This window comes from Phymastichus coffea, unplaced genomic scaffold (assembly GCF_024137745.1).
Source record: "Phymastichus coffea isolate CEN01 unplaced genomic scaffold, Cenicafe_Pcof_1.1 PCOF00070, whole genome shotgun sequence".
NCBI lineage: Eukaryota > Metazoa > Arthropoda > Insecta > Hymenoptera > Eulophidae > Phymastichus > Phymastichus coffea.
In genome coordinates, this window is record NW_026706881.1 from 691770 (window position 1) to 717408 (window position 25639).

Below are 25639 nucleotides of genomic sequence, written 5' to 3' on the forward strand. Positions count from 1 at the left end.
ACATACAATTCAACAACCAAAATACCCCTCCAGATTCCTCTGAAATCGTCGTCGATAATGTCACTTTACAATCCAGCCATTCTGTAAAATTCTTAGGTGTAATTTTAGACTACAAGCTCAACTTTAAAGACCACATCAATTCCGTGATAGCCAAATGCCTTCGATCCCTCAATATTACCAAGTTTGTAAGAGGTACGTGGTGGGGCGCCGACCCCGACACACTTTTAATTTTGTACAAAAGCTATGTCCGTTCTTGTCTCGACTACTGCAGCTTTATCTACTTCCCCACACAATTGAAAGAAATCGAAAAGCTCGAAAGGATCCAATTCTCAGCAATCAGACTTGCCCTTGGCTTCCGCAAAAGCACGCCTACTAACATTCTTCTTGCTGAATCCAAATTACTCCTGCTACAAGAGCGCGCAAAGTTTCTGTGTAACTGCTACCTGTCCAAAATAATCTCTAACACTAATTTGCCAACATGTAAAAAAATCAAACACTTTAAAAGGAAGCTCCTTAACCCCAACCACCGCCTCTCAAATAACGTACGTACCATTTCTATCTGCACTAGAGAACTCCGCGACTTAGAAGATATCATTTACTCCAGCAGCAACTACAAAATGCATATACAAGACTACGACTCAATCATAAAGAACTTGAACATAGACACAAATTTCGGTATCTCGCTAAAAAAAAGCCCATCAACCCAAACACTGAAATAAACAACATAATCGCAGAAAATAACTCGATTGCCATATTCACTGACGGCAGCAAGACTCCGCTTTCTACTTCAACCGGCAGCGCCTGCATATGCCCTGCCTTGAACATATCCTCCTCCATAAGTTCGCACAATACTGCTTCCATTTTCACCGCCGAATGTCTCGCCATTCTGCTAGCTATTGACATCGCTCTAAAAAACCCTGCCCACAATTACTCTATTTTCTCTGACTCGCTAAGTGCCTTACTCTCTCTCAAAAACGCCAAAATGTCAGTTCAAATCAACCCCTACATATACGAAATCAAAAGAAAAACTCTCGAATTTTCCAAACTCAGCCCGAACAGCATCTATTTCTTCTGGATCCCATCTCACTCGGGCATTCAAGGCAATGACACTGCCGATGAAATAGCCAAAAAAGCCTCTCTGTCAAACCCTGACAACCTTTTCACGATTCCACACACTGATTTTAGAGAGAAACACAAGAAACTTGCCACTGAAAATACTAACTCCATTCTAATTGCACAATCTCTAACTAAAGGTGAAAAATACTTCACAAAATACTTTACGCCTCAATCAAAGCCATGGTTTTCCGGCTTAAACTTACCGAGGGTAATCATCACCACCATAAATAGATGCCAATCGGACCACTATAGTCTAAATGCCTCTCTCAGCAAGATAAACCTTACCTCAGCTGACTGCTCGTGTGGCCATGACTCACAAGACTTAGATCACATACTTTGGCTCTGTCCTCTGTACAATATTCCCCGCTCAACCCTTCTTAAAAATCTACAACAAATGAAATTCTCCCCACCACTCACCTCCAACGTCTTTCTGTTAAACCCTTGCGTAAAAACCTGTAAAATCCTATACTCTTTTCTATGTGATTGTAAACTCTCATTGTAATTGCGTTGTAATGAACGAAATCACATAAACACGAAAAGGCAACTTGAGACATGCACAATCCTTCTGTATCAATTAATGTGTTCGTATTGTACTTAGCATAATAATTCTGTCGAATTAAATTGCCTCAATAAAAAAAAAAAAAAAAAGAGAGAGAAAAACCAAATAATGCCTGAGTACGATGTATGCGACGCAGTTGCCATCAACAGATTCTCTGCGATAACGTCGACTGCAGGGCTGAAGAGCTCGGCCGCTAGCTACATAATAACTGAAACTGACGCCAGAGGTGCTATTCTACTACTATGCAATTATATCTCCTTCATAAGGGTGCCTCTCCAATACAGACGTCAATCGCACGCAGCAAGCGTAAAACCAAGAAATTCTGAGCGCTGCCAACTTCGAAATTCAAAATGAATTAAAAAGACATAATTCAAACAACACGAGTTGTTGCATATAATCATTTTGTTATAACAATTCGTCAATCGGCTTCATGTATACATTGACAATTTTTTGAGGCTACGTACAAAAGGAATTATGTCTTTTTAATTCATTTTGAATTTCGAAGTTGGCAACACTCAGAATTTCTTGGTTTTACGACCCCCCTTACCCCAACCGGCAAAGTGTAAGACCCCGGTCCCATAGCTACGTATGAATGCGGACGGATACGGACGCGAATCGCAACTCTAGTAACATCACTAAAAATATCTAGTTCGATTATTTAGTACCAACACTACCGGTAGTGAGCAAAAGTAACTGTTATTTAAAACTGTAGCGCCGAACGTACCACATTTAATGTTCAAATGTCAGGTCTACAATTTTCTTTTCAAATTCTCATGAATATTGCTTATTGATGAGTATGCTAATGTAAAAAAAGCTTTTGGGATGATTAATATATATCATTTATATATATATTTTCTTCTTCTTTTCATATATTCAAGTACTTCCATAAAATTAAGGCCTAATTCCACTAATTGTAGTTGAAAGTCTATCAATTCTCTATCATTTGCCATCCTATAGACTGCAATAATGTAAAGGTTAGATAGGCGTTACATTAAATGTGGTACGTTCGGCGCTACAGTTTTAAACAACAGTTACTTTTGCTCACTACCGGTAGTGTTGATACTAAATAATCGAACTAGATATTTTTAGTGATGTTACTAGAGTTGCGATTCGCGTCCGTATCCGTCCGCATTCATACGTAGCTATGGGACCGGGGCCTAATGGACAGTGAAAAAAAAATACCATTCAAAATATCTCTAATCGAGAATAATTGGATTCAGAATATTACTGATGCGTTGAATATTTGTATTACACAGTAGTTGTACTGTAAATGATGAGATTAGCTCATATGATCGAAACTTATAATTTAGACTATATACTAATTAAAAAACAATTGACTCTAGATTCTGAACTTTCTCAGTTATAAATCGCTTTGCTTTTTGATTCTGGTCACTTACATCGCTGCTACCCTTGTCTTAATAATTCGCGAGCAAAATCGTCGTAACATAAAATACTTCTAACATATTTATTCATTTATTCTAACTTATTTATTCACTAAAACTACCAAAATTTTCATTGCAACTGTGCAATGAACGGAGATGCAAGAGGGTAGCGAAAACAATGAACTTATACAATTAGATAATTATACAGTCTTAGTAGCTCTTTACGTTCAATTGAGATACAATATTATTATACTGCGCAACTTGGAAAATTTCAATATTCGCGAATGGTCAAGCTCACAAGCGCCAAGAATGAAGCTAGTAATCTTCTCGCTATCAACAAAAGCTTTCTGCAAATATTGAGGGCAATGATTTCTTTTAATCTCCACTATTTCCATAATATTCTCATATTTCTCAAGCAGAATGTTCAACGCTGTCTGTCCATACTTATCTTGGATATTTATATCAGCACCATATTTTAACAGTATTTTGATAGTTTTGAGACTGCACATTTCGCTAAACTTCAGCGCGAAATGCAACGGCGTGTAACCAGGAAAATAAAGTGAATCCATGTCGACAGCTTGATTGACAATACAGGCATCGGCGTAGATTAATAATTGTAGCACTGTCTCCCAACAGTTCCCAATGCAGGCTGCATGTAGGTGCGTTATCCCGTCCAGATTGCACGGGTTTTGTGGGATGCGATGGTCGTAATGATCGATCAGATTTACCGTTAGGAATGGATTTTTTAACCGTCCGCTCAATAAATCCTGGTTGTAACTTCTTTCCACGATCTGGTGCACTAATGTCGAGCCCTGGTAGTTCTTCAGCGTGAAATCCGCGCCCACACTAAGCAGAAGTCTGTACGCGTTAATGTTGTTTTTCATATAAGCCACGTGAAACAACGTGAAGCCGATCGCCTGCACCCCCAAATCGCAAAAGTAGCGGTTGCATGCTATTCGTTAATTGAGGAGTTGCGGATTTTTCTCGACCAATTGCTGCATGACAGCGAGCTCTTGGTTCTTGACAGCCTCGTAAAGGCGAGCGAGTTCTCGGCACTCGCATTGCATCGAAGCGACTTTAATCTCTGGCTCCATATCGCACGCATGCCACTTGTCGACTGACTTCGTTCGGGCGAGAATTCGGAAATGTCTCTCTCTGCAGCCACTGCACCTTCTACTCCTTCTTCCGTCCACTAACATGGGCGTCGTTGGTCGGGCCTTAGCAGAAAATTTTAGACCCCTTTCTTTTATCTCTGACCACCCCGTTGCTGATCATCCATATAAATGGATAAATTGTATAAATGGTATAATATAATTTGTATTATCCATATAAATGATATAAACTCTTCTGGTGTTGCCATACACACTGTGATTCGCAATCCAGAAAGAGAAACTTCCTGGGATTCAAGAAGTGCCTTAAGAAATGCCTGGGTGAGAGGTCATAGATTTATTGAGGGGGGGGGGGGGCAGCTTGAGTTAAACAGTGGAAATTATGTTTTCTTTACTGTGATATCAAAATCGTTTTAATAAAGTTCGCATCATGAACATTTATCATTTTGAAGTATTCGGTAAATACTTTTATTTTATTCTTTTCAAGTTTCAAAATCTCATGTAAGGGCATCATAAAGTCTCTTGAACCATAACATCTTTTTTTTAATTTGCTTCTTTGAAAGTTAAAGTGAACAAAAATCATTTTTGAAGGACTCATTTTCTTTCTTTAGATCAGTACTCAGATTAAGTGATAAATTTATAAAAGTTGTCATAAAAATGGTAAAATTTAATATTTCGAAAAATCCTGCACCTAAACTAGAGTACAGATTTAAAGGATCAGTACTTCAGATTACCCCCCTTACCCTAACCTACAAAGTGTAATGGACAGTGAAAATAAAAAATACCATTCGAAATATCTCTAATTAAACATTCCAATAATGCTCATTTTTTTAATTGAACTCCTTCAGTTGTCTCAAAAAAATTAAAAACTATGATAATTTTTTCGTTTTTTGTAACTGCGATATCTTTAGTAATACTTAATATTTTTGCAAAGAAACAAGGCAAAAAATTGAACCCTTGCTCGTTTTAATTGCATCCCTCTTACTTTTTCAAAATTATTAATATATATGTCAAAAACAACAATCTAATTTTATTGTATGTTCTTTCCAAATAACCCAATAACCCAATAATCTATTTAAAACTACTAGGGGGGGGAGTCGCGATTCAATTCACGTTGGGGTACGTAGCCTCAAAAAATATGAAGCCGATTGACGAATTGTTATATGCTAAACAAAATGGTTATATGCAACAATTCGTCAATCAGCTTCATGTTTACATTTACAAATTTTGTGTCTACGTAAAGTGCGTTTTTTCCGCACGCTCGGGAAAAAACGTGCGTTGAAAATCGCACTTTCCACACGTCATATTAAAAAATACGGTACGGCACATGTTCGGGAAAAAGTTTCTCGTCTCGTGTATCTTTCTCGCTTTGCTCGGGCGTAATCGCTACAAAAATCTATTTTTCCGCACTTGTATCGTAATGTACTATTCTTGTCTTATGTACCTTTCTTCACTTGTATCGTAATGTACTAATTTGATCCATTTTCAATTAAATATTTTAATCACTTACATTGTATTTATATGATAAATGAATCTGAGAACATAAATGATTTTTTATTATTTTATTATATGTTGTAATTTGTTAGACAATGAATAAACTCATGCATGAAGAATTTATTTGTTAATGATAACGTAATAGTTGTCACTTATTCAAGCGTGAAGTGTCTGAATTAATAATTGAAAGCGGTATATTCCAATATTTATATACCATATTATAAGAATTAGTTAGTAATTACTATATTTCCAAAAACAGAATTTTCTTTCGTTCAAAATACACGCCTCTTATAAATCCCCATGTATAGAACTAACTGCGCACGGATAGCTGTCCAATAGTCTAGTCATGCGTCAGAATTCATGTCATTTTGGATGTGTCTCGGAATATAAAAATTATTGCTAATAAAAACTAACTAGACTGTATACTATAGTCAACGAAAATAAATGTTTATGGCATCTATATTTGTTGTATTAGTTGTGTGAAATTCTAAATAATATACTGACATTTGATATTAACCAAATATATTTAGCCTAAAAACTGTTCTATATAAGGTAATCAAATCAAACAATTCAATTAATAATAATCAAATTAATAGTATGAACAGTTTAAATTAAATATTACAATTTACCAAAAGAATTTTTTTAAAAGATTCTAAATATAGCAGTTTTGATAGCGGTTTCTTCATTTCTCAAATTTTATACAAAAATTAAATAAAATGATTTATTTAATGATTAGCTTTTTACCAAAAACTTACAAGTTAATTAAAAATTTTACAGTACAACATTTGAAATGAATCTACCTGCTCTATGTATTGCAACAAGAAGAATTTATACTTCTACTATAAACAATCAAGTTATAAGAAGATCTAGGCTAAGAGTTGTAGATAACAGCGAAATTGGAAGGAAGGCTATGCTTGAGGGAAAACCACCATATATATTTCACATTTACAATAAAGTAGGAGTTGGATATATTGGTAAATAAGACATTATTTTGCAGAAGTGTGATTTGTTTTACAAAAAATTCAAATTATCGTAGCAAGTAAATCTTTTGATGTAAAACCACATATTTTGAGGTTGCGCATGATTTTTACTAACAATTATTTTTTAAATATTTTTTAGTATATTTTATTTCATTTCTGTAATTAGGCTCATGCATTTTATTGGAAATTACAAAATATATCAGCTGTATCTGTTTGAAATTTGATTTGCAGGTGATAGGGTCTTGGTTGCTATAAAAGGAGAAAAGAAAAAAGGAATCATTGTCGGTTTGAAACAGTATCAAAAACCAAAAGTACCCAAATTTGATACAAATAACATAGTCCTTATAGATGACACTGGTAGTCCATTAGGTACACGCATTCATGTGCCTATTCCTCATATCCTAAGGACTATATTAAAAGAAAAGACACATTCAAAAGGTGCAGACTATACAAAATTGATTGCCATTGCTTCAAGATTTATATGAATCGTTATTAATTAATTTGTTAATTTAAGACTCAATCTGTACATTGAACATTATTTAATAAATATTTACTCTTTGTAATATCATTTTTTGTTATTATATTGAATTGTAATTAAAACTGTAACTCAGACTTTAAAACAAATATTTCATTAAACAAATTTTTCTGCAATGTTACCAAAAGTAAATGTTAATTAATCATTTAAATAGTTATACTTATTCCTTTCTGAATTTTGAATAGAAAGTATATTATATTATACAAGCGCTAGTAGTAATATTTTAGGTCGAAATTTTTATTTAAAAAATTTTTCTCGTAGATATAATGTATCAGTAGTGTTATTTTAAGGGTATCTATAGGAATTTATTATTAAACTATTTTGAATAATATTATAAAGATGGAAATCAACAAATTTATTTATTTTTTGAATAAATTTTTTCGAAGTTCTCAACATTTGCCTCAATTTAACCTGACCTTTATAGACGGTTAACATAACCTGAAAATAAGTAAAGGCCGGTCATATGGGTTATATAAAGCTCAGTTAACTTGGTACAACAAAGATAAAAGATCAATGAAAAGAGAAAGCAAGAAAGCACGTGAACAAGCGCGTGAGTAAGTAAGAGAAGAGTATACAGAAATCGGAAACTCGTGCTAGTTCTTTTACAAATGGCGACCTACGGCGAACCACGCTGACTTGTGTAACCGTGTCTGTGGTATTCTCAATTCGCCGACACCGAGTCCTCTTGCTGCTCGTCGTTGTGGAAGTGCTTCTGCCAATATTTACAAGCAACTATTGCATTTGTCCTCCTGGACGAGCACCCTAGGAGTGTCGTTACTCAGTAAAGACATTAATAGCGGATAATCATGGGCAATGTACAAGCAGCAACCGCACCGCCTCCGCCACCGATGGGTTTTCAACCACCTCCGCCAGCAAGTGTACCTAAGGAAAATGCTCTTGCTACTCCTGCTGAGTCTCAAGCTCTCGAGAACCCAGGAACTATGGAGGATCTTCACAAGAGATGTAAAGGTATATCGGCTTTCCCTTGACATTTTGCGCATTCTAGCCTGATCTCTTGTATTTCAGATAATTCTTAAGATTTTATCAATGAAAAATTGATAGATTTACTCAATTAGAACGCTGTATTTGTAAAACTCATATAAATTACTCAAATTCACTTATTACCTCAATAAATGATCATTTATTTGTCGGAAAGGATTGCGAATCATTCAATAGTACGCACTCATATATGTATATGAAATTATTATCTGCTTTCTTGTGAGTGCTTTACTTTCTTATGCAATGGCATTGCTTGATATAAATTTAATTGATTTCAATGATATACAGATTTTATGTTTTTAATTAATTTCATTTATAAGTAATTTCTTTAGATATTATGAAACCTAATAGACAAAATGGACATTTTACATTTCTCTTATCTGAAATGTTACAAATATTTGATATTGTAGATTATTGTGTGTTGTTTAATTGTTTCAGAAATATTTCCAGTTAACTTTGAAGGTGCTAAATTGATATTAAATAAAGGTCTCAGTAGTCACTTTCAAATTTCTCACACAATCAATATGAGTTCTGTCATGCCATCTGGCTATAGGTAAGATTTTTTTTTATAAAGGCTTATTGAATTAATAAAGTACATAATTAAATTAAGAAAAATTATTTCAGGTTTGGAGCTACATATGTGGGTACAAAACAAATATCCACTACAGAAACATTTCCAGTTCTTGTGGGAGATATTGATCCATCTGGAAATTTAAATGCCAATATTATTCATCAGTTTAGTAACAGAATTCGAGGAAAACTGGCTACTCAAGTACAAAGAAATAAATTTACTGCTGTACAAATGACAGGAGATTATCGTGGAGACACGCATTCATTGTCATTGACTTTGGGAAATCCTGATATTATTAATAACTCAGGTACAAAATATGATGTTTGAAAAATGTTTTACTTTTTGTCCTGACAGTATTAGTATTAACAAATATTTTTCATGATTTTCAGGTTTAGCAGTTTTTCATTACTTACAAAGCATCACACCAAAGTTAGCACTTGGAGGAGAACTAATTTATCAACAAGGACCAGGAGTTCCTGGAGGATATATTTCGATTATTTCTCTTGCTGGTCGTTATATTCATGGAGATTCGACTATAAGTGGAAGCTTAGGTAAATATTAAAATAAAACTGAATTATTTAAAAATGTTATTCAAATTATTGAAGTATTTGTTTATGTGTTTAACTCATATTGATACTCGTATTGCACAAGAATAATTATAAGATTATCATTTCGTAACTTTATATTAAGGTCTTGCTGGTTGTCATATATGCTTTCATCAAAAGGCTAGTCAACAAGTACAAGTTGGAGTTGAATTGGAAGTTAATAGTAGAATGCAAGAAGCTGTAGGTACTATTGCATACCAAGTGGATTTACCTAAAGCAGATTTGGTTTTCAAAGGTCAGCAATGTATAAAAATGTCAAATTATCGATTTTTTCGAATATTTAAATAACAGTCTCTGTTAATAGAACAGTTTAAAAATTTTTAAATTGATAATTATTGTGTAAGATACATATTTTCGTGTAGACTCAATGTAACACCTAATAATAGCACTAGAGATGAATTTTTGAAATTATCTAGTAAATTTCTAAACTAAAAATGTATAAAAAGTTTTTGACTAAAAGTGACAATTTTATTTGTTTTTTAAATATGTTAGTCACTTTACTGTCAAAGTATATTTTAAGAAAAGAAACTTAATTTTTAATTTTTTTGTTAATATTATTCGAATTTTCTTTGTTTAATGAGGAATCTGATTTTAAACATAGAAACTATTTATATTTTGAGTATTTAAATTTGATGCATTGCGAGTTTCAACAATTATAATATCTTACAGGGAGTGTGGATTCTAATTGGAACGTCGGTGCTGTTTTAGAAAAGAAACTCCAGCCACTACCTTTTACATTTGCATTGAGTGGCATGATTAATCACCCAAAAAATCAATTCAGACTAGGATGTGGACTAATCATCGGCTAAATTGTTTAAAATTTAATTAAAGTTGTTTTACAATAATCAATTTATAAAACTCCTTTAATATGTAAAACATGTAAAAATGAAACAACTATCAATCTATATAACAGATGACATCCTTGACTTACGTTTATAACTTTGAAAATACGCATCGATTGTTTTTAATTCAATTGCATTTTTTAACTTACACTTAAACTTTGCCATTAATATCATTCAAAAAGATAAAAGCTTATTATTGACCTTGTTTATTAGTACTGAATACATAATGCGTATGTTGATAGTGATTTGTGTCATAGATCCATAAATGAGTGTAAATAGTACATAGGGATTTAATTTTTTATAAATTTGTTTTTTACAACTTCACGCTCATGCAGTATTGTATGAATTGTTCATCATACTTAAAAATAAATTCTGCTGTTATTTAATTGATACGAGATGTTTTAATTCGAATAAACATGCTACATTTAAACTATTCTATTGTGTAATGTAAGTTACGTTACATCGATTTGTGCAAGGGAAAGGCGATATTAGGGAACTTTTTAGTGTGTCAAAAAACAATTATACCACACTGTATCGCAACAACTTTACACTTTAATTCGTACTTCACTCATTCACTAGTAAAATTATATTTTGAGGATTAGAGACTTGTATGTAAAAGTGACGTAGGTAGGTCGTTTGGAGAAAATATAAAATTCATTCTAAGTTAACTTGCTTCACTGTAGTTTTTTTTATTCATTAATCAAACAAAGTAATTATTATTTAGATATCTGAAATTTGCAAAAATTTAAAAGAATTAAAATTTTATTGGATTATTTTACAGAAAATTAAAAAATTTAACTGTAAAAATAAATCATGATATTACGTATGAAGGTGGCTTTGTTATTGCGACCGAGAAGCATTTTCCAATAGCAATGGATTGATCGTTATTAAATGATTGTTGTTCATAGTGAATTAAAAAACTGAAGTTTAACACTTCCTTGAGGAAATTCAGATTTTTTGTCGACATCTGATTCATGAATTTGTACAAGTCTGTGAATTAAATAAAACAGTTGATTAATTGTTAACTGAAATCTACAAATCGTTATCCCATAGTTGGTCATATATGAGAAATGCACTTGAATTTGTAAAAATCTGCTGGCTTATATGCGCAGTACATCAACAATAGCTGTGTGAAAAAGCTCCGAGTACGCATACAACAGTCCGAAGCTAAAACGATTTCCCCACTCGCGTATTACGGGCGAGTTACGAGCAGTGTACTTGCGGTATGAGCGCTCGCGCTCCCCGCTCTTTTTTGCGCGTAATCGATGACCCTCGCGAGAATTGCAGCTCGCATAACCGAGACTTTAGCGGCCGATGAGGCCCTCTAGCTCTCTTTTTATACTCGCTCGTACCAACGCTTGCGCTCTCGCGATTCACAGTCCATAGAGCATCTGGCCTTTTTGCCGCTTGCTTAGATCGGCAACTTGCAGTGCTTCGGAGCTATACTTAAAAGGAAGTTTCAGTGCGGAACATCAATCATACCAGCCAAACCGCTGATGCTAAGCAGTTTTTTTCCTTCACATATCATACGTTAGCAAATCCTAATCGAAGTCAACCTATTAGTCTGGTTGCTTTCTAAGATTAACATGTGCTTTTGGTTGATTTTCAATACTTTTCTTTCGAGTGCACTAAGATAATTTGATTTACGTTGGTCGCGTTCGGGCAGAAAACAAATTCGATCGTCCGGAAAAGCAATGAGAAAAAGAAATAGCACTGACAACAATGAAGACATCGTAAGCCTCCAATCGAAAAAATTTGGTGAGTAGTGCAAACAAATTTTTCTTCATTCCATTGGCTATTCGACTGAACTCATTTTCAAGTTAAGAAGCAACGCGTTTAAAAATCTTTGAAAAGTATTCGTGTCATAATTCATGATTGCAAAAATAAAAAAAAAACAATTTTTGATCACCGAATATTGAGTAGAAGGATAGGAGTAATGGGGGTTCGGAGGATGCTAGTGTAGTGCAGTAAATAAAGAAAATTATCAGCCGTACTATGGTTTTAGCAAAAATTAGAATAAAAAGAACGATGAAATTATTTTTTATTATAATTTGTCGTCACAAACACGGCATTTTGCATACGAAAATAAATGAAATTGGGGATTTGAGCATTCGCAATTGTAGGTTTACAATGAAAACAATTGATAGCTTTATTAGCACTCTGCCGATGTGGAAGACTTCGGTGAGGTTTTGTACAGGTGTAATATTGAGAGAAGTTCGTAAGAGTATTGGCGAAGGCACACTTGTAAAAGTCAGCTGACAGACGAATGAATGGATGAGCAATGCGTCGCACGTGCGCTTAGCTGCACATCTCCGCCGATTGTTTTTAGGCAGCTCATAACATTCTACTTGGCGCATGCGATCTCTGATTCATTGAGAGGACTTTGCGTGTACGACGAGTTTGGAAAAAAGAAACGACTATAAGGCGAGGAGCTAGAAGACTGCGGAGCAGCGCGTGACGCACTTTTGTTATTTATTTTGAGTCTCCGCACGATGAAAGTGCCGCTCTCCTGAGCCAAGGCACTTGCATAGAACATACGAGCTAATTATTCGATAGTTTACTTTGAGACAGGATGTTTTGACTTTTACCTCGGCCAGATCCGAGCGCAATCGCGCGGGCAGCCAGCAAGCCTTTCGTTTCTCGAATCTCCTTTTTTATTCGTAGAAATGCACGTTCGATACTTCTACTTGCAATATCGTTTCCTCCCTTGTAAACTGATAGGAGCAAAGCTTTCCATGGTGCCATTTTCGATTGGCCATTTACCCGTGGTATTTCATACTTGATTTCAATTTTGCACCGTATACTCGGAAGATTGAAATGGAAACAACCGAGAATTGGCATTTCGTGCACAGTACGTTCGTTTGGAAGAAAACCTTTAGCAATTACCGACTTGTGTACCGAGACCGGTGAAAGTATTGACTTTTCGAGATAAATCCTAATCATATTTGATAAAGCATGTAACGTGTTAAAATAATTTATGTTCAAGTTTAACACTCTTTGTGTCTGAGTTGTATAATGATAAGCTAATCGCAATAACCACGCTAATACTTACACTTTATCGGATCGTGTCATTTATACAATCATGATGCACGTGCTATTGATTTTCAAGTAAAACCTTATTATTTACAATGAACGTATTACGACTTTTCAAATAATCAGATGTATGTGTTATATAACGCTGTTATCTGCTAATTGAACGTGTTTTTCAAAAATCAATCAAAAATTCAGTTCATTTGTTGAATTGCGAACAACTTAAAATAACCATCGCAGCAGATGTACATCTCAGCGATGCGTGGAAAAATGAGATTTGCTAACTCCGACTAGTAAACTAAAAAATTCTCAAGTCGGACGTCTGAAAAGTCAGAGATCACGCAAACCGGAGCATGCATGAAGTCATCGTTCTCGCTTCGTGCGGTGCTCGCAGTTTTCTTAAACATATTTTTGTCGTGCCTTTTCCTCGACGTTCAAAGTATGCCTATATCTTCGTATATCCAATATTGACTTTTATAGCATTTTGCTGGGTCCATGCTGTGCCCACTATTGCGACCGGATCGTAATTACATCGTGAGTCACTCGAAAAAATGGAACTCTCCAGTATTACAATGTTTATTACTGGCAACTGGAGTAACAATGCTTGCGCGAATTCATCAATGGAAAGGACCAAATAACAATTATGTAACAATACGCTATATGAGTAAACAATCATTAATTGCTTTGATTGATCGTCACAAACAAGCTTTTTCATAAAAGATACTACAGTCGTCACTTTCAGTATTCGTACGTTGGATGCGAAGCCGAGGGATCACTAAAAAAATACAAGGCTACCACACAAATTTGATACATATTGATCTCTATAAAACCGCTTCCAGTATGACAAACGGTTTGGAGGAAATGAGTCGATTCACGTCCTTACTATAAAAGACTCCTTTGTTCATTTATACGATTAATTTTCGTCAACGTGCCCACTCCTTACTGTTTTAAGTCTTACCTATATACATTTTCTAAAGGCAGCTTTGAATCTATACTGAATAATAACATTTACTAGTACGGCATTGGTTATCTCCTTTATTTGGGCGACGAGAAACTTTGTTGACGCATTATATATGTGTACAGCTGAACAATTGAACAAGTGAGAATCTTTTCTTATTAAAAAATTGATCAAAAGAGTGAATAAAGTAACCAAACGAATGCGGAAAATGACGTTCAGATAAATTCATAGATCTGTCGTTGATAATGAGAGTACCGCGTTCATTCGATTACCGATGAATCGTTGAAAAATAGCTTCTCTCAAAGAGCACGTTAACAAGAGCGATGAGAATAGGCCAAAGCCGCTGCGAATGCAAGAAGGTGGAGAAAAGATTCTTAAAAATGGCGCTGTGCGGCGAATAATAGCACAGACGAGTATCATTATCCTCCTCGTGTAGCGAATGCTTCGTCCGATCTCAATTGAGAGACACCTCTATCATTGAAATAGCTCCGCCTTCCGCGACATCCACTGGACATTTTGTTGAGTTCAAGCGTTGGAACAATTGAAAGCATGGCGAATGCGATGTGCTTGACGAATCAACGAACGAAGCAATGGCGCAAACAACTTGTCAAATAACTTGGTATAAAGTTTGTAAACGGCCAAGTCAAGTGTCAGTATATTATCTTCTCTTATCTTCGAGGACATTGAAATTGTGGTTTTCTAGTTGGACGTTTGCACCCCGTTTCACGGCCTATAACTACGGTGGCACCATCGTTCAAGCCTGAGCCTCCGACTTTTTTACCGCTTTTCTCACAGATTAGGCACTCGTTATCTCGCGCGTTTTTCCCCTTTTCGAAAGAGATATCGAGGGCGCATCGATAAGCACGGAGAGTTCTTTTTCTTTATACCAATTAATGTCTCCGACTCGCTCGTAAAAGCTTGCGGTAACCGCTCACCCTCCGAGATATTTACGATGAGCTTTTTATACGGTCTCCAACGTTGATAAGACATTTAATGGAATAGAAATGTTAAGAGAAGAAAACTGGCTGGTCTTTGCGTGACGATCATTCGAAGAAATATTAAGAGTAGGTGGACAAGGTAGAAAAATTGTAATTTCGAAGCCTGCTCGCGAATAAGCAGGCTGTCACGTGTGCGGCAACAAAATGTAACAACTTGCGCGCGGTGTGCAACTGCACAAAAGCCGGCACGCGCGCGTTATTATCCGTAGCGCTGAAGTTCATGGCGTCACGGACGGAGGCGAGAGCGAGAGTTGGTCATTTTGTTTTGCTTCGTTTTTTTTACGGCGCTCTGCCCTGGCTCGCCATTGTTTTTCCAAGTTTCCTGAAACAATCGACTCGACGGAGCGCGCTCATTTCCTCGGAGAAAATCTCGCGACTCCGTGTCCGTATTGTTGCGCTGCTCGCGCCAACAGCAGCGTTTCGCATTGGCTCTTAGCTTGCATCGATCCGGCGTCATTGAGCTCGGTCTACGTCGAGCGAAAGATGACAAGGAAAGCTCGCGACCGAAAGTGCAGCTGCGCGCTTGTCTCTCGGTTGGAATTGGAATTTTCAATTATGTCACTAGGTCACACGATATTCCGCGATAACCAAGTAGCTACGTCATATGCGCGCGCGCGCGTTATATGCCGTAACGCGCGCGGACACGCCGAGTGGAGGCTGCACTGAGCACGTAGCATATTGGTCCCGCATACGACGTCGTAAATGTCACTTGTTGCCCAACGCCATTGTTAGAGCTGTGCCAACTTGCACTATTTTTTGTCGCACTAACGTTTCGCCAGCTTGCACATTTCGAAAACTTGCGAGCAATGCCGGGCGTAAATAGCGCGCCCATCGGATGGCTCGTTGCGTCCTGGATTTGAACGCAGCGCGCTGTAAACGAACGGCAAGGAGCGACGGCTGGTCTTGTAGCGGAGAGCTGCGAAAGCAAACTGAGCCGCAGAGGCAGCTCCTGCCTGTCGACTGATTTCACCAAATACCCAGTGATAATGCATGCGCATGTATACATATATACGTAAGCGACAACGGCGACGGCCACGTGAGCGCGCCGCTGATAATCTCCTTGTGTACACTACAATGCCTTCTTTCCCAAGGCAATTTTTCGCCGCGTACCCGTGTATGCGAATGCAAGTGGCCGAAACCGGAAACTTGGCGACATTTCGCCCTTCGCAATAGAAAAACGTTGTTCAACGAAGAACGTTTGCCTTGATTTGAGGAAAAAAACTTGTTGACTGAGTTGAGAGCATGAGAGAGAGAGAGAGAGAGAGAGAGAGAGAGAGAGAGAGAGAGGCTATGAGTTCGCGAAGTGTGCAATCCAATGAGCGTGCTGCGAGTTTCAGAGTTTCATTAATGGAGTGCTTGTGTGCGCAAGTACACGGTGCTTACGCGTGTGGGTATATGGAAGTGTAGTATGGGCTTATCGGTCGAGATAAACTGAGAGCTTCTGATACCTGACTCCTTATAGTTTCGAATGCATCGTACGCACGTGGTTACGGGATATCGGATTACTACGCACTCGCGGACGTATTACGTGCCGCGTCCATTGAGAACTCGAGGATTGATTTCGTCGGCTCGCCAGCTCAACGCGACCCATTCAGTTCCGGCCGGCTCAATCTATTTCAACGCTGAGCCCGAGAGTTTTTCCATCGGCACAACTGGCAATGACGAGGAGCTACGCGGCGGAGCGAACGGGAATGCGCGCAGAACGGAAATCGAACGTGGGTTCCGAGAGAAGCGGTCAGACGAGAACGATATCAAGTGGGAGGAGTCTGTTTTGGTGGACGTCCCACGAGGGCGCTTGAGCACCGCTGGCGCGCGAGCTGCGCGCAACTGGTCGGTCAGATAAGCCGTACGTACACATGCATGGGTCGGTCGAGCGCGAGCCTCGCGAGCGATAGCCTCCGCGCACACTCCAGCTGGTCGCGGTCGCTCGGCGGGTCCTGCTCTTCTCTGTTACCAGCGCAACTGGCGACCAATTTGAAGCGCTCGGCAAAATGGAAGTCGAAGAGAAAGCACAGGCGCGAAGTACGATATCAGAGATGACGGCGTTCGAAGGTTGATAGGCCGCTAATCTCGCGACGGTCGCGGCGCGCCAGAGAAAGAGTCAGCGAGATTAGCCAAGGACGCCAAGATAACAGCTACGCGGCGGGAAACAGAGAGCACACGCTCGACCTCCTCCTTTGCGAAAGCAGCCAATCAGCACGGGTATTACAGTTGGCAACGTAGCGCTGCCGCTTGCCGGTCCGTCGTCGGCGGACGCCGGCGTCGTCACGTCGTCGCCCGACGATATAATGGAGATGCCTGACGTCACACCTACGCTTAGCGCTAATCACGGCATACCCGTAGGTGCGAGCGATAAACGATAAGCCGGCCCGAATCTCTTATCCTTGTATAACCATGCCCGCCTTCTTATTCGCGGATTTACTTATCTTGCGTGTGCATAGCGGTGCCAGATACTTGCGTGCATCTCCTATCGCTTCATCTAGCAAATCTGATTATCTGATTACGTATCTTAACCGTCTATGAGACTGAGTCGTGTTTATACGCGCGCATTCGCCTTTTCACACCAAAATACTCATATAATTGTTTTTTCACACTTTACCTCTCAATTCATTGCGATAATAGCTCGAAAGCGAGTTGAGCCTTTCACGTTTCTTCGGCTACACGACTTTTACGCGTGTGCAATCCGATATCGAACAAATTTACAAATCTGTTAATACAATTTTCTTTAGAAATCAACGTTAAAAATATTTTTATAATAAAGTCTGCGATGTGAAGAATTTGTATAATTATATAAAAGTGAAACTTGATAGTTCTCGATTCTTACCCTCACCTTTGATAGCAACTATTCGAATGACATTAGAATGACTTGCTGATATGTTCACTCCAAGTATTGCTTCAACTTTTTACAATATTGAATTACCTGATTTTTAGTTAGCATTCGGTAGTCGCAGTTAACAAGAATTCATCGGGTGCATCGTAGTGATTACAGCTTATCGGAAATTCCTGTGAATATCAGCTTGATCCACATTAATTACACATTCCCTTGCTCAATAAACGCTCCACATTTATTTCTCACAGGCTGAGTTTGCAAATAAAATACAGTTTAACTATGAAGAAAAATTGATAGAAACGATTGCAGCAAAGTTGCAGCTACAATAAGCCATGAAAATGATGGTCTCATTCGAGGCAGACAAAAAATGCATATTTTTTTAAGCAATCTAAGATCCTTTTTTGGCCTAGCTCGAAAAAAAATCCCTTTCGCAAACAGACGCAACAAGAGCAAACAACAGGCTGCAGGTATACACGCGCACATTTCGCAGCTTCGTGGCCCCAAAAAAGGCACGCAAGACAGCGCACGGTTTTGTAGGGCGCGCAGCAGGCACGAGAATGGTCGTGCGCGAGGTTGGCCGAAGACAGCTGAGCCATCAGCGCTCGCGTGTGTGCCGGTTTCGGCGATAAGAGCTGGAAAAGAGCCGGTACTTTTCTCTGCTATGGGCGCGCGTGCATATTAAAGCGGAAACGTGGGCGTCGCGTAGTTCCCGCGGATCGAGCACTCCTCTGAAAAAGCACACCCTCCCCACCGTGCGGCATGCCTGTGTATGCGGGCGTTATCGGTCAACAAAAGCTGGAAAAAAAAGAAGAGAGAGAGAGAGAGAGAGAGAGAGAGAACGCTGCTCTATGTGTAGTGTAGATATACGTGTGAATCTGCTGTGCGTCAAAGAACTCTTGCGCACACGCTTGGGCTTAGGACACTGTCAACAATAACGCCGAGCGCTGACGTCTGCCACAATGTGTGAACTTTCAGCCGCAAACTCGGCCCTCTCGTGATCAGCCCCCTTTATATTGCTATCTTTATTTGCACGAGAGCAGCGCGCGTTTATTTCGTATTTAATCTGCGCGATTAGCCAATTGAAATCGCTTCACAGCGAAAACTTGTGAAATTTCTACAATAATTCGTAATTAGCAAGGTTTAAATATCGTCAAATTCAGAGAGCCGTGTCGTCGCTGATTGGAATCTATTTAATTACAAATTATTCGCGTGTTCACTTTTGTATGCAGTGTCAATGCTCGATTTATATTTAAAAAATAACAGGCCTCATTTCTGTTCTACAAATTTAATAACACATTCCCAGATAGTTTCCAGGCAGTTTTAATAAGGTTATTCTCCGGATAATTCATTCAGATTTCGCGCGTAAATCGAGAATGCTATTCGTGCAGGGTCTCGTCAGGACATCGACGCAACATCCGTTTCTTTCTCAGCATCTGCTGATAATCTGTTAGTTGTTACGAACAAAGGTCCAATCAAGTGGCTGCACAGTAGCCAGAAATTTTTGACACTGTTTGTGTTCCTTTCTCTGCGGAGCTGTGACAAATTGCTTGCGGTTTCACCCATAAAAGAGGTACGACTCGTACGCTGATTAGTTTGGCTAACATATGGTTTTAAAATACGAGATGCCATTCTTTGACATTATCTGCTGTAACCACGTGTTTCGAAAATTTCCTGTAGTCATGCATTATCAATGGAATATAATAGTCACCAAAAATGCAGATGCTAGTAAGCGATGTTTTAGAAACAGGGGCGTATCGACAAGTGCAGATGTTATAGTAAACGTTGTATTTTTCTTCTGTCGCTAACATTCGAATTGCGGCGTTGCGTACGTCGTGCACGAAGAAACAGTACGAAGCACGGGCGTAAAGAAAAAAATAGCTGCCAATGACATACCGGCGTTTAAGATCCAGCTTGGGATAATAGTTATTCAAATACTTGATTGTTGTTCAGACTCGTAATAGCATCCCATGAAAACAGAATCCACCAAGACAAACAATATAATAACGAAGGAGCATGCAACGAGCTTGCGTCTGGCAGGACAGGACAGAGCAACGCGTAGATGCGGCGCGGCAAGGTAGGAGGCTGCCTGCAAATTGATTGATCATCCACGGTTCTCGGGGCGTCATCGTTGCGTCCCCGAGGAATATAGAGTCTGTATAGTCTACGCGTATAGTCGGCAAAGAGCAGCCTCTCGGCGGCTATCTCGCTTCGCGCAGACACTACCAGGGGCGGCCTGTCAAAACATCATTAGCTCCCAAGCTGCATTCTCTCTCTCTCTCTCTCTCTCTCTCTCTCTCTCTCCGCATTTCGCCAGATTTCACGCTACTCAGGCCCACTCGATACACTCCATTTGTGCAGCACGTGTCCTACAATACTGCTCTCTCGACGAGTAGCTTTTTCAACTCACGACTTTAATTTGATTTGTCCAAGTATTAGAATAGAGCGCATGTACATTAAACTGATTATATTTGCTGGGCAGTCCGAAGTGAAGGCTTTCGATCGTTCCGTTTTAAAAATCGGTATCGAGTGCTAACAGAAACAGCATGAAAGTTCACTAAAAGCAATATACGCCTCGATGGGCTATGATTCACGTGTGTGCACGAGGTGACTAATTAAAAGAACGAACTCGCAAGCGGCTCGAACGTTGATTTATTTTTAAACGTCGCGCATGAATCGTACTCTTAAAATAATACACGTGGAACAAACGGTAAAGCATTCGACAGGCCATTGGTATGCACAACGAAAAAATTCGAACTGCCGGCCAAAGGACGTAGGACGGCATAATATAGGAGAGGTCGCGGAGCTTAAGCTTTTATAACAAACTGCCAACTAGTGTTTTACGAGTTCCGTAAGGGAATGCCGTGTGTGTGCGTCGCACGGACTCGGCCGATTGTTTCGCTTGCACACATGCGCGCCAGCAGCGTGCGTATGTATCGAGTGCGCGCGACTCAAGTTTTCAACCTATTGTAACTTGCACGTAACCTGCGCGCATTTAGTGCGTTATGTAATTACGACCGCGGTGCGCTACCGAGGCAATTGCGCTCGACTACGAGGCGAACCGAGTCGCGACCGGTGTGCCTAGTTCTGCGTATGCATGCACCTTTTGTCTAGACCACTTGCAAATTTATGAACTTGAACCAATTTTCTCCCGCCGGTGAATGCTTCTGAGACTTGTACTTTGTTTTCCCGTTTTCGACACTTAATTTGCAATTACATTTTTAATGTAATTTAAATTTAATGTAATTTAAATGGAGAATGTCTTCGTTCCTAACTATATGTTTCCTCCAGACCGAAAATTATTACACAGTAATTACAGTAAGTCTTTGTTCGTATAATAATTACGAACGCGTAAAATTCGCTTTGGATCTTGGATCTTTGTTCAAGCGGGACTAGAGCATAAACGAAGATACTAATTTTCATATAGAGAATTCATTCGGCCATTCTGAAAAGGATATTTTTAATTTGATAAATAGTAGGAAAAATTGATCGTTAGCTGAGAAAGGCTGTCGAAGAAGTGATTTGATAAAAAATGAAAAAATGCAGGAAGCATTTTTTATCATTCCATCGGTTCGCGAGCTGTTGCCATCTGTGACTCGAGCGCTGAACTATAGTCACGTTACACGAGAACGCCACTAAACTCGGGAAATGTGAATAATCCTGAAAACTAGAATTATTAGAAAAATGTTGGCTTTGAAATGTACTAATTCAGTTTGCAAAATACACATTTGACATAGAGCCTTAATTGGAACCGATGGTATCTGAGCGACGGACATTAGTAGAGTTGTCAAGGCTGCGTCGGCATGCAGAGAAAAGGTATTTGTTAATGAAGACACGCGGTGAGCGCATTAGAGTTGGCGCAATCGTCGGCCATTAGGCGTTGGATGCAACGGAGAGGCAAACTGCGGTCGCGGCCCGGGCACTCGGGTAGCAGGCGAGTTCAAAGGTGGGAAAAGGAAAGCCGTTGTGCAGTCTCGGGCAATAAAAGTTGGTAATCCAGAGAGGAGCATTGCAGACCAGCGGCGTCAAATAATAATGAGGTAAATATTTGCGGACGCGCGCGCTCCTTATTTTTCTTTCTCTGTTCGGTGTGCTTTCCGCATCCTCTCTCGGGGAGCCCGGAAATTTTCTGAACATGTGCCGCAAGAACGGGGACGGCTGTCGGGCCGCGCCACTAAAAGCCTGTTCTTTCAAAATTCTGCAGCTTATTCCCAGTGGAAAACGACAGTGCAGCGTGTGCGCAAACTCAATTCTTATCAGCACTTTCACGGACTAAATACGTTCAGTTGTTAGTCTTTGCGCGTAATTGACTGGTTGCAGTTCCGGGCGATGCTCCGATTTTTAACGACGCTATTAGAGATAAATTTGACGGGACGCCGCGTCGGCACACGGCACACGGCACACGGCACACGGCACACGGCACACGGTAGGCGTACGCGTACAGCTAGCGCGCGCTACGCGCGGTGCTTTTCGTTTTCTGTTTTTCTGTTCTCACGCCGCTGATAATGGCGCACGGCACACGTGCTTGTTCATGAATGAAACAACTCGGCCGTCTGTAGACTTGTGTACTTTCGGAACTACGTCTATCAGCTTCGAGCTGCTCCTCTTCTCTCTATTGTTCATTGCGGACGCTTGCAGTCCATCGCTTGCCGCCACTGTAGCTCTGCCACCTACTTCGCTACTTCGCTTGCCCAATATTTTCCTGCGCGCTTCTTTTATCTTTTCCTTTATTGCGTACTGCGATCGCGATGTATATAAATCATCGCTCCAATTAAAAATTAAGTCGAGTTATTATTGCGCGCGACGTCTCTAATTAACTGCCGATAAGCTAATGATTAACGAGCAATTTATAGCGCGAGCGGAGTTGCACTTCGATCGTTCCCTGTACAACTGATTTTTGGCCGAGGGAGTTGTTCGCGCGGACAAAGCAATGTCACCGACTTGGATGATCGTTGCGTGAATCGAAGCCAACGGCGAGTCTGCGATTGTTTTCCCTTGCTTTTGACTTTTCAGCAGAGCCGCCTCTCGTTATCGTTAGGTCGGCAGGAGTCCGCGAAGCCGGACACGTCCGCTTGGCAACCGAGCGCGCAGGATATGACGTATAAGCAGCGCCGGCAACAGGTTTTTCGTCGCATAGAACGCCTCGGCACTATAAACATCGCGCTCTCGATTCCTTTGCCGGCGTCTCGCGCGCGCAGCGTGCGCCTGCACTCGCCATGGTCCTCGGGCACGCATCGCTTCCTCTTTCAAGCCTTTTTCTCACCCCCTTCGCTCTCTCGCTTCCTCCTTCCCGTGTTTGCCGATAGGGTTTGACTTTGCTTTCCCAACACTCTCACTTTTATTGGCTTCGTGTTTGCTGTACACGGCTCTTCTACAAGGGGATTAACGCGCGGGAACAGGGCTGCGTTTTCACTCTTCATCGTGGACACGCACGAGGCTCGTACCCAATTTTTACTTCTTGGTGCGTACGTGATCCACTGGAGACGGAAAGTTTTTTTTTCTTCTTTCTTTCTTTTTTACTACACACGCCACCAAACTTGTTGTCTACTGCATAAACAGCGCGCGCACGACGTGAAAAAATTTCGATAAACGAGTGGCGAGCAGAAGATAAGAGCGATCGCGAGAGAGAGAGAGAGAGAGAGACAGGGGAAAAAGACAAACTGCTTAGAGCTCGCAACCGAGAGTAGAGGAGAAAAAAGTAAAGGATTTATTGAGCGTTCGGCAGAAGAGCCGCGCAGTTTGTTGCGCGAGACGACGAAGGGGCGGGCGGTTATACTCTCGGTCCGTTATCTCACGCGCGAGATGATGTGTTTTTATGAAAGTTCCATTACGCCTGCAACACATGCTTATTATTGCGAGGAAGAGGCTTACACGACGCTGTGTATTTTAAGAGCGACGAATGACCAAAAGGTCGCGAGATAATTCGGTTTGAGCCGCAATTTTATTGGATGGTTCTGCCTCGCAGACCGGACCAAGCACTCAGGTCGTCGCTTTTGATAAGAGAAGCTGTTTTTTGCTTTGCTTTCGATAGCAGCGGTTGTTTGTTAGTAGATCGAGCATCTTGGCCCACTGCTCAAAATCCATCGGCATTGGGATTAATCAAGGATCGAAATACCTTCGGTTAAAGTCGAGCTAGCTGATGACAAACACGCGGTCGCTATGGACGCGAGGGGTGCGTGCGTGCGTGCGTAGCGTGGCGTGGCAGAGAAACCCGAGAGCGTCAAGTACACTCGGCTCTTCTCCGGTTCCCCCGTGCATATGCAGTATGCACTCAACTGACTGCCACTCTGCCTCGATACTTGTTTATTTTTCGGCTGCTTTTGTCACCTTTTTCATTCTCATATAGACTCGTCTCGTTTCAAGCTTGCCATATTTTTCTTGTCGCGGGGAGCGCTCATCTAACACGGCGAGTCATCGTGCGCTTTTCAAGGTTGCGATGCTCGTAGTACGGCAGAAAGGTGCAGTCACGTGGGCACCGAACAACACAATGAAAACTGTCGGGACGAGGAGAGAAACGAAGATCGAACAAACAAACGAAGCCAAACGAAATCCGAGAGCAAGGGTGGGTGCAAGGGTTGCAATAGTATTTGCAAATCTGGGTAATCTCGCATGCGCCGGCGGATTGTCAAGTCGTGGGGCTTGACCGCTTCACTCCGCCGCAGAGAGCCGCGCAGCGGCAAGCCGCTCTCGAGTGGGGAAAGCCGCAGAAATAATAGAGAAGCGCAAGGTACACAAATGGCGAAGACTAACGCGGTTAAGGTGAGCCGGGCAAGCTCGTTCACAAGTCAAGAGTCAGTTGCCCGGGATTTCGGGACGCGCGTGTCCGTTTTGGCAAGACTCCGATCCCGCGCGCCCCGCGCGCCCCGACGGCCCCGACGGCCCCGTGCTAATCTGCCGGGCGCTGGAGTAACCAAGTCAAGTAGATTAAACGCCTGGCGGCGCGTGGCCCAACGCGCGTCTCTCGCGCCTCTCGCGCATGCCGCTCGAGCTGCGCGCAGTCGTGTTTTCCCACCTAGGCAGGGCCTATCCTCGCTTTTGTTTTCGTTGCCGCGACATTCCCCCGAGTTGTGACAATAAAACGGGGCACGCGCCTCGCGCCTCGCGCCTCGTTGTCATCGCTAACGCGCGGTTCATTTCCGCCAGGATTGCATCTGCAACTGCATCGTTGTGCTTTCGGTCCCGTGACTTTAATCTCTCGAAGGCCTCGCGCGCTTTCCCGCCCACTTTGAGCCATTGTTTTTTCACTTGCCGTTCTCGGCCGGCCAAGTTTAGTTCGGCGAGCGAGGCTAGGATTGCAATGAGCCACGGACGAAGGCGTGCGAGCGCGTGGGCCACGGTGAGAAGCTGTTGATCGAAAGAAAGCGAGGGAGAGAGGCGTGCGCCTAAGCTCGTAAAACTCGCGATTAGTGATGCTAGTGCCACTAGATTTGTGCCCTCTTTAGCGGAAAAACGAGGGGTGCAAGCGTGGAAATGAAGTCGAGCCAGCGATCATAAATACGTCAGTGGATTGAAGCGAGCGAATCGATGGCTCTCCCTTTCGGGGACGCTCGTCCTCCCTTTTCCAATGATAAAAGTGCGCCGTTCGAGGGGCGTTGCTGGCGCTTCGGTGTCAAACGCTCGCCGGCTAATTGACT

At 40.7% G+C, this 25639-nt stretch overlaps 3 protein-coding genes across 4 annotated transcripts in view; all 3 read left to right on the plus strand.

The window, feature by feature from the left end:
- Positions 1-6018: 6018 nt before the first annotated feature.
- Positions 6019-7280, plus strand: LOC131667767 (large ribosomal subunit protein uL14m). The gene is made up of 3 exons (XM_058941439.1): positions 6019-6212; positions 6438-6634; positions 6872-7280. Exons 2-3 carry the CDS (start codon positions 6451-6453, stop codon positions 7123-7125), a joined length of 438 nt encoding a protein of 145 aa, XP_058797422.1. The 5' UTR covers positions 6019-6212; positions 6438-6450; the 3' UTR covers positions 7126-7280.
- Positions 7281-7978: 698 nt separating this feature from the next.
- Positions 7979-11096, plus strand: LOC131667747 (mitochondrial import receptor subunit TOM40 homolog 1). Its single transcript, XM_058941404.1, has 6 exons — positions 7979-8144; positions 8613-8727; positions 8799-9052; positions 9135-9296; positions 9436-9585; positions 10020-11096. Exons 1-6 carry the CDS (start codon positions 7982-7984, stop codon positions 10157-10159), a joined length of 984 nt encoding a protein of 327 aa, XP_058797387.1. The 5' UTR covers positions 7979-7981; the 3' UTR covers positions 10160-11096.
- Positions 11097-11651: 555 nt separating this feature from the next.
- Positions 11652-25639, plus strand: part of LOC131667721 (box A-binding factor-like) — a 38977-nt gene continuing 24989 nt past the window's right edge. The window contains exon 1 of one of the 2 annotated variants that reach the window (XM_058941358.1): positions 11652-11950. In XM_058941358.1, the coding sequence (XP_058797341.1) occupies positions 11887-11950 (64 nt within the window). In that variant the 5' untranslated portion in view covers positions 11652-11886. The remainder of the gene's footprint in view (positions 11951-25639) is intronic. The other variant, XM_058941359.1, reaches the window with a different exon arrangement.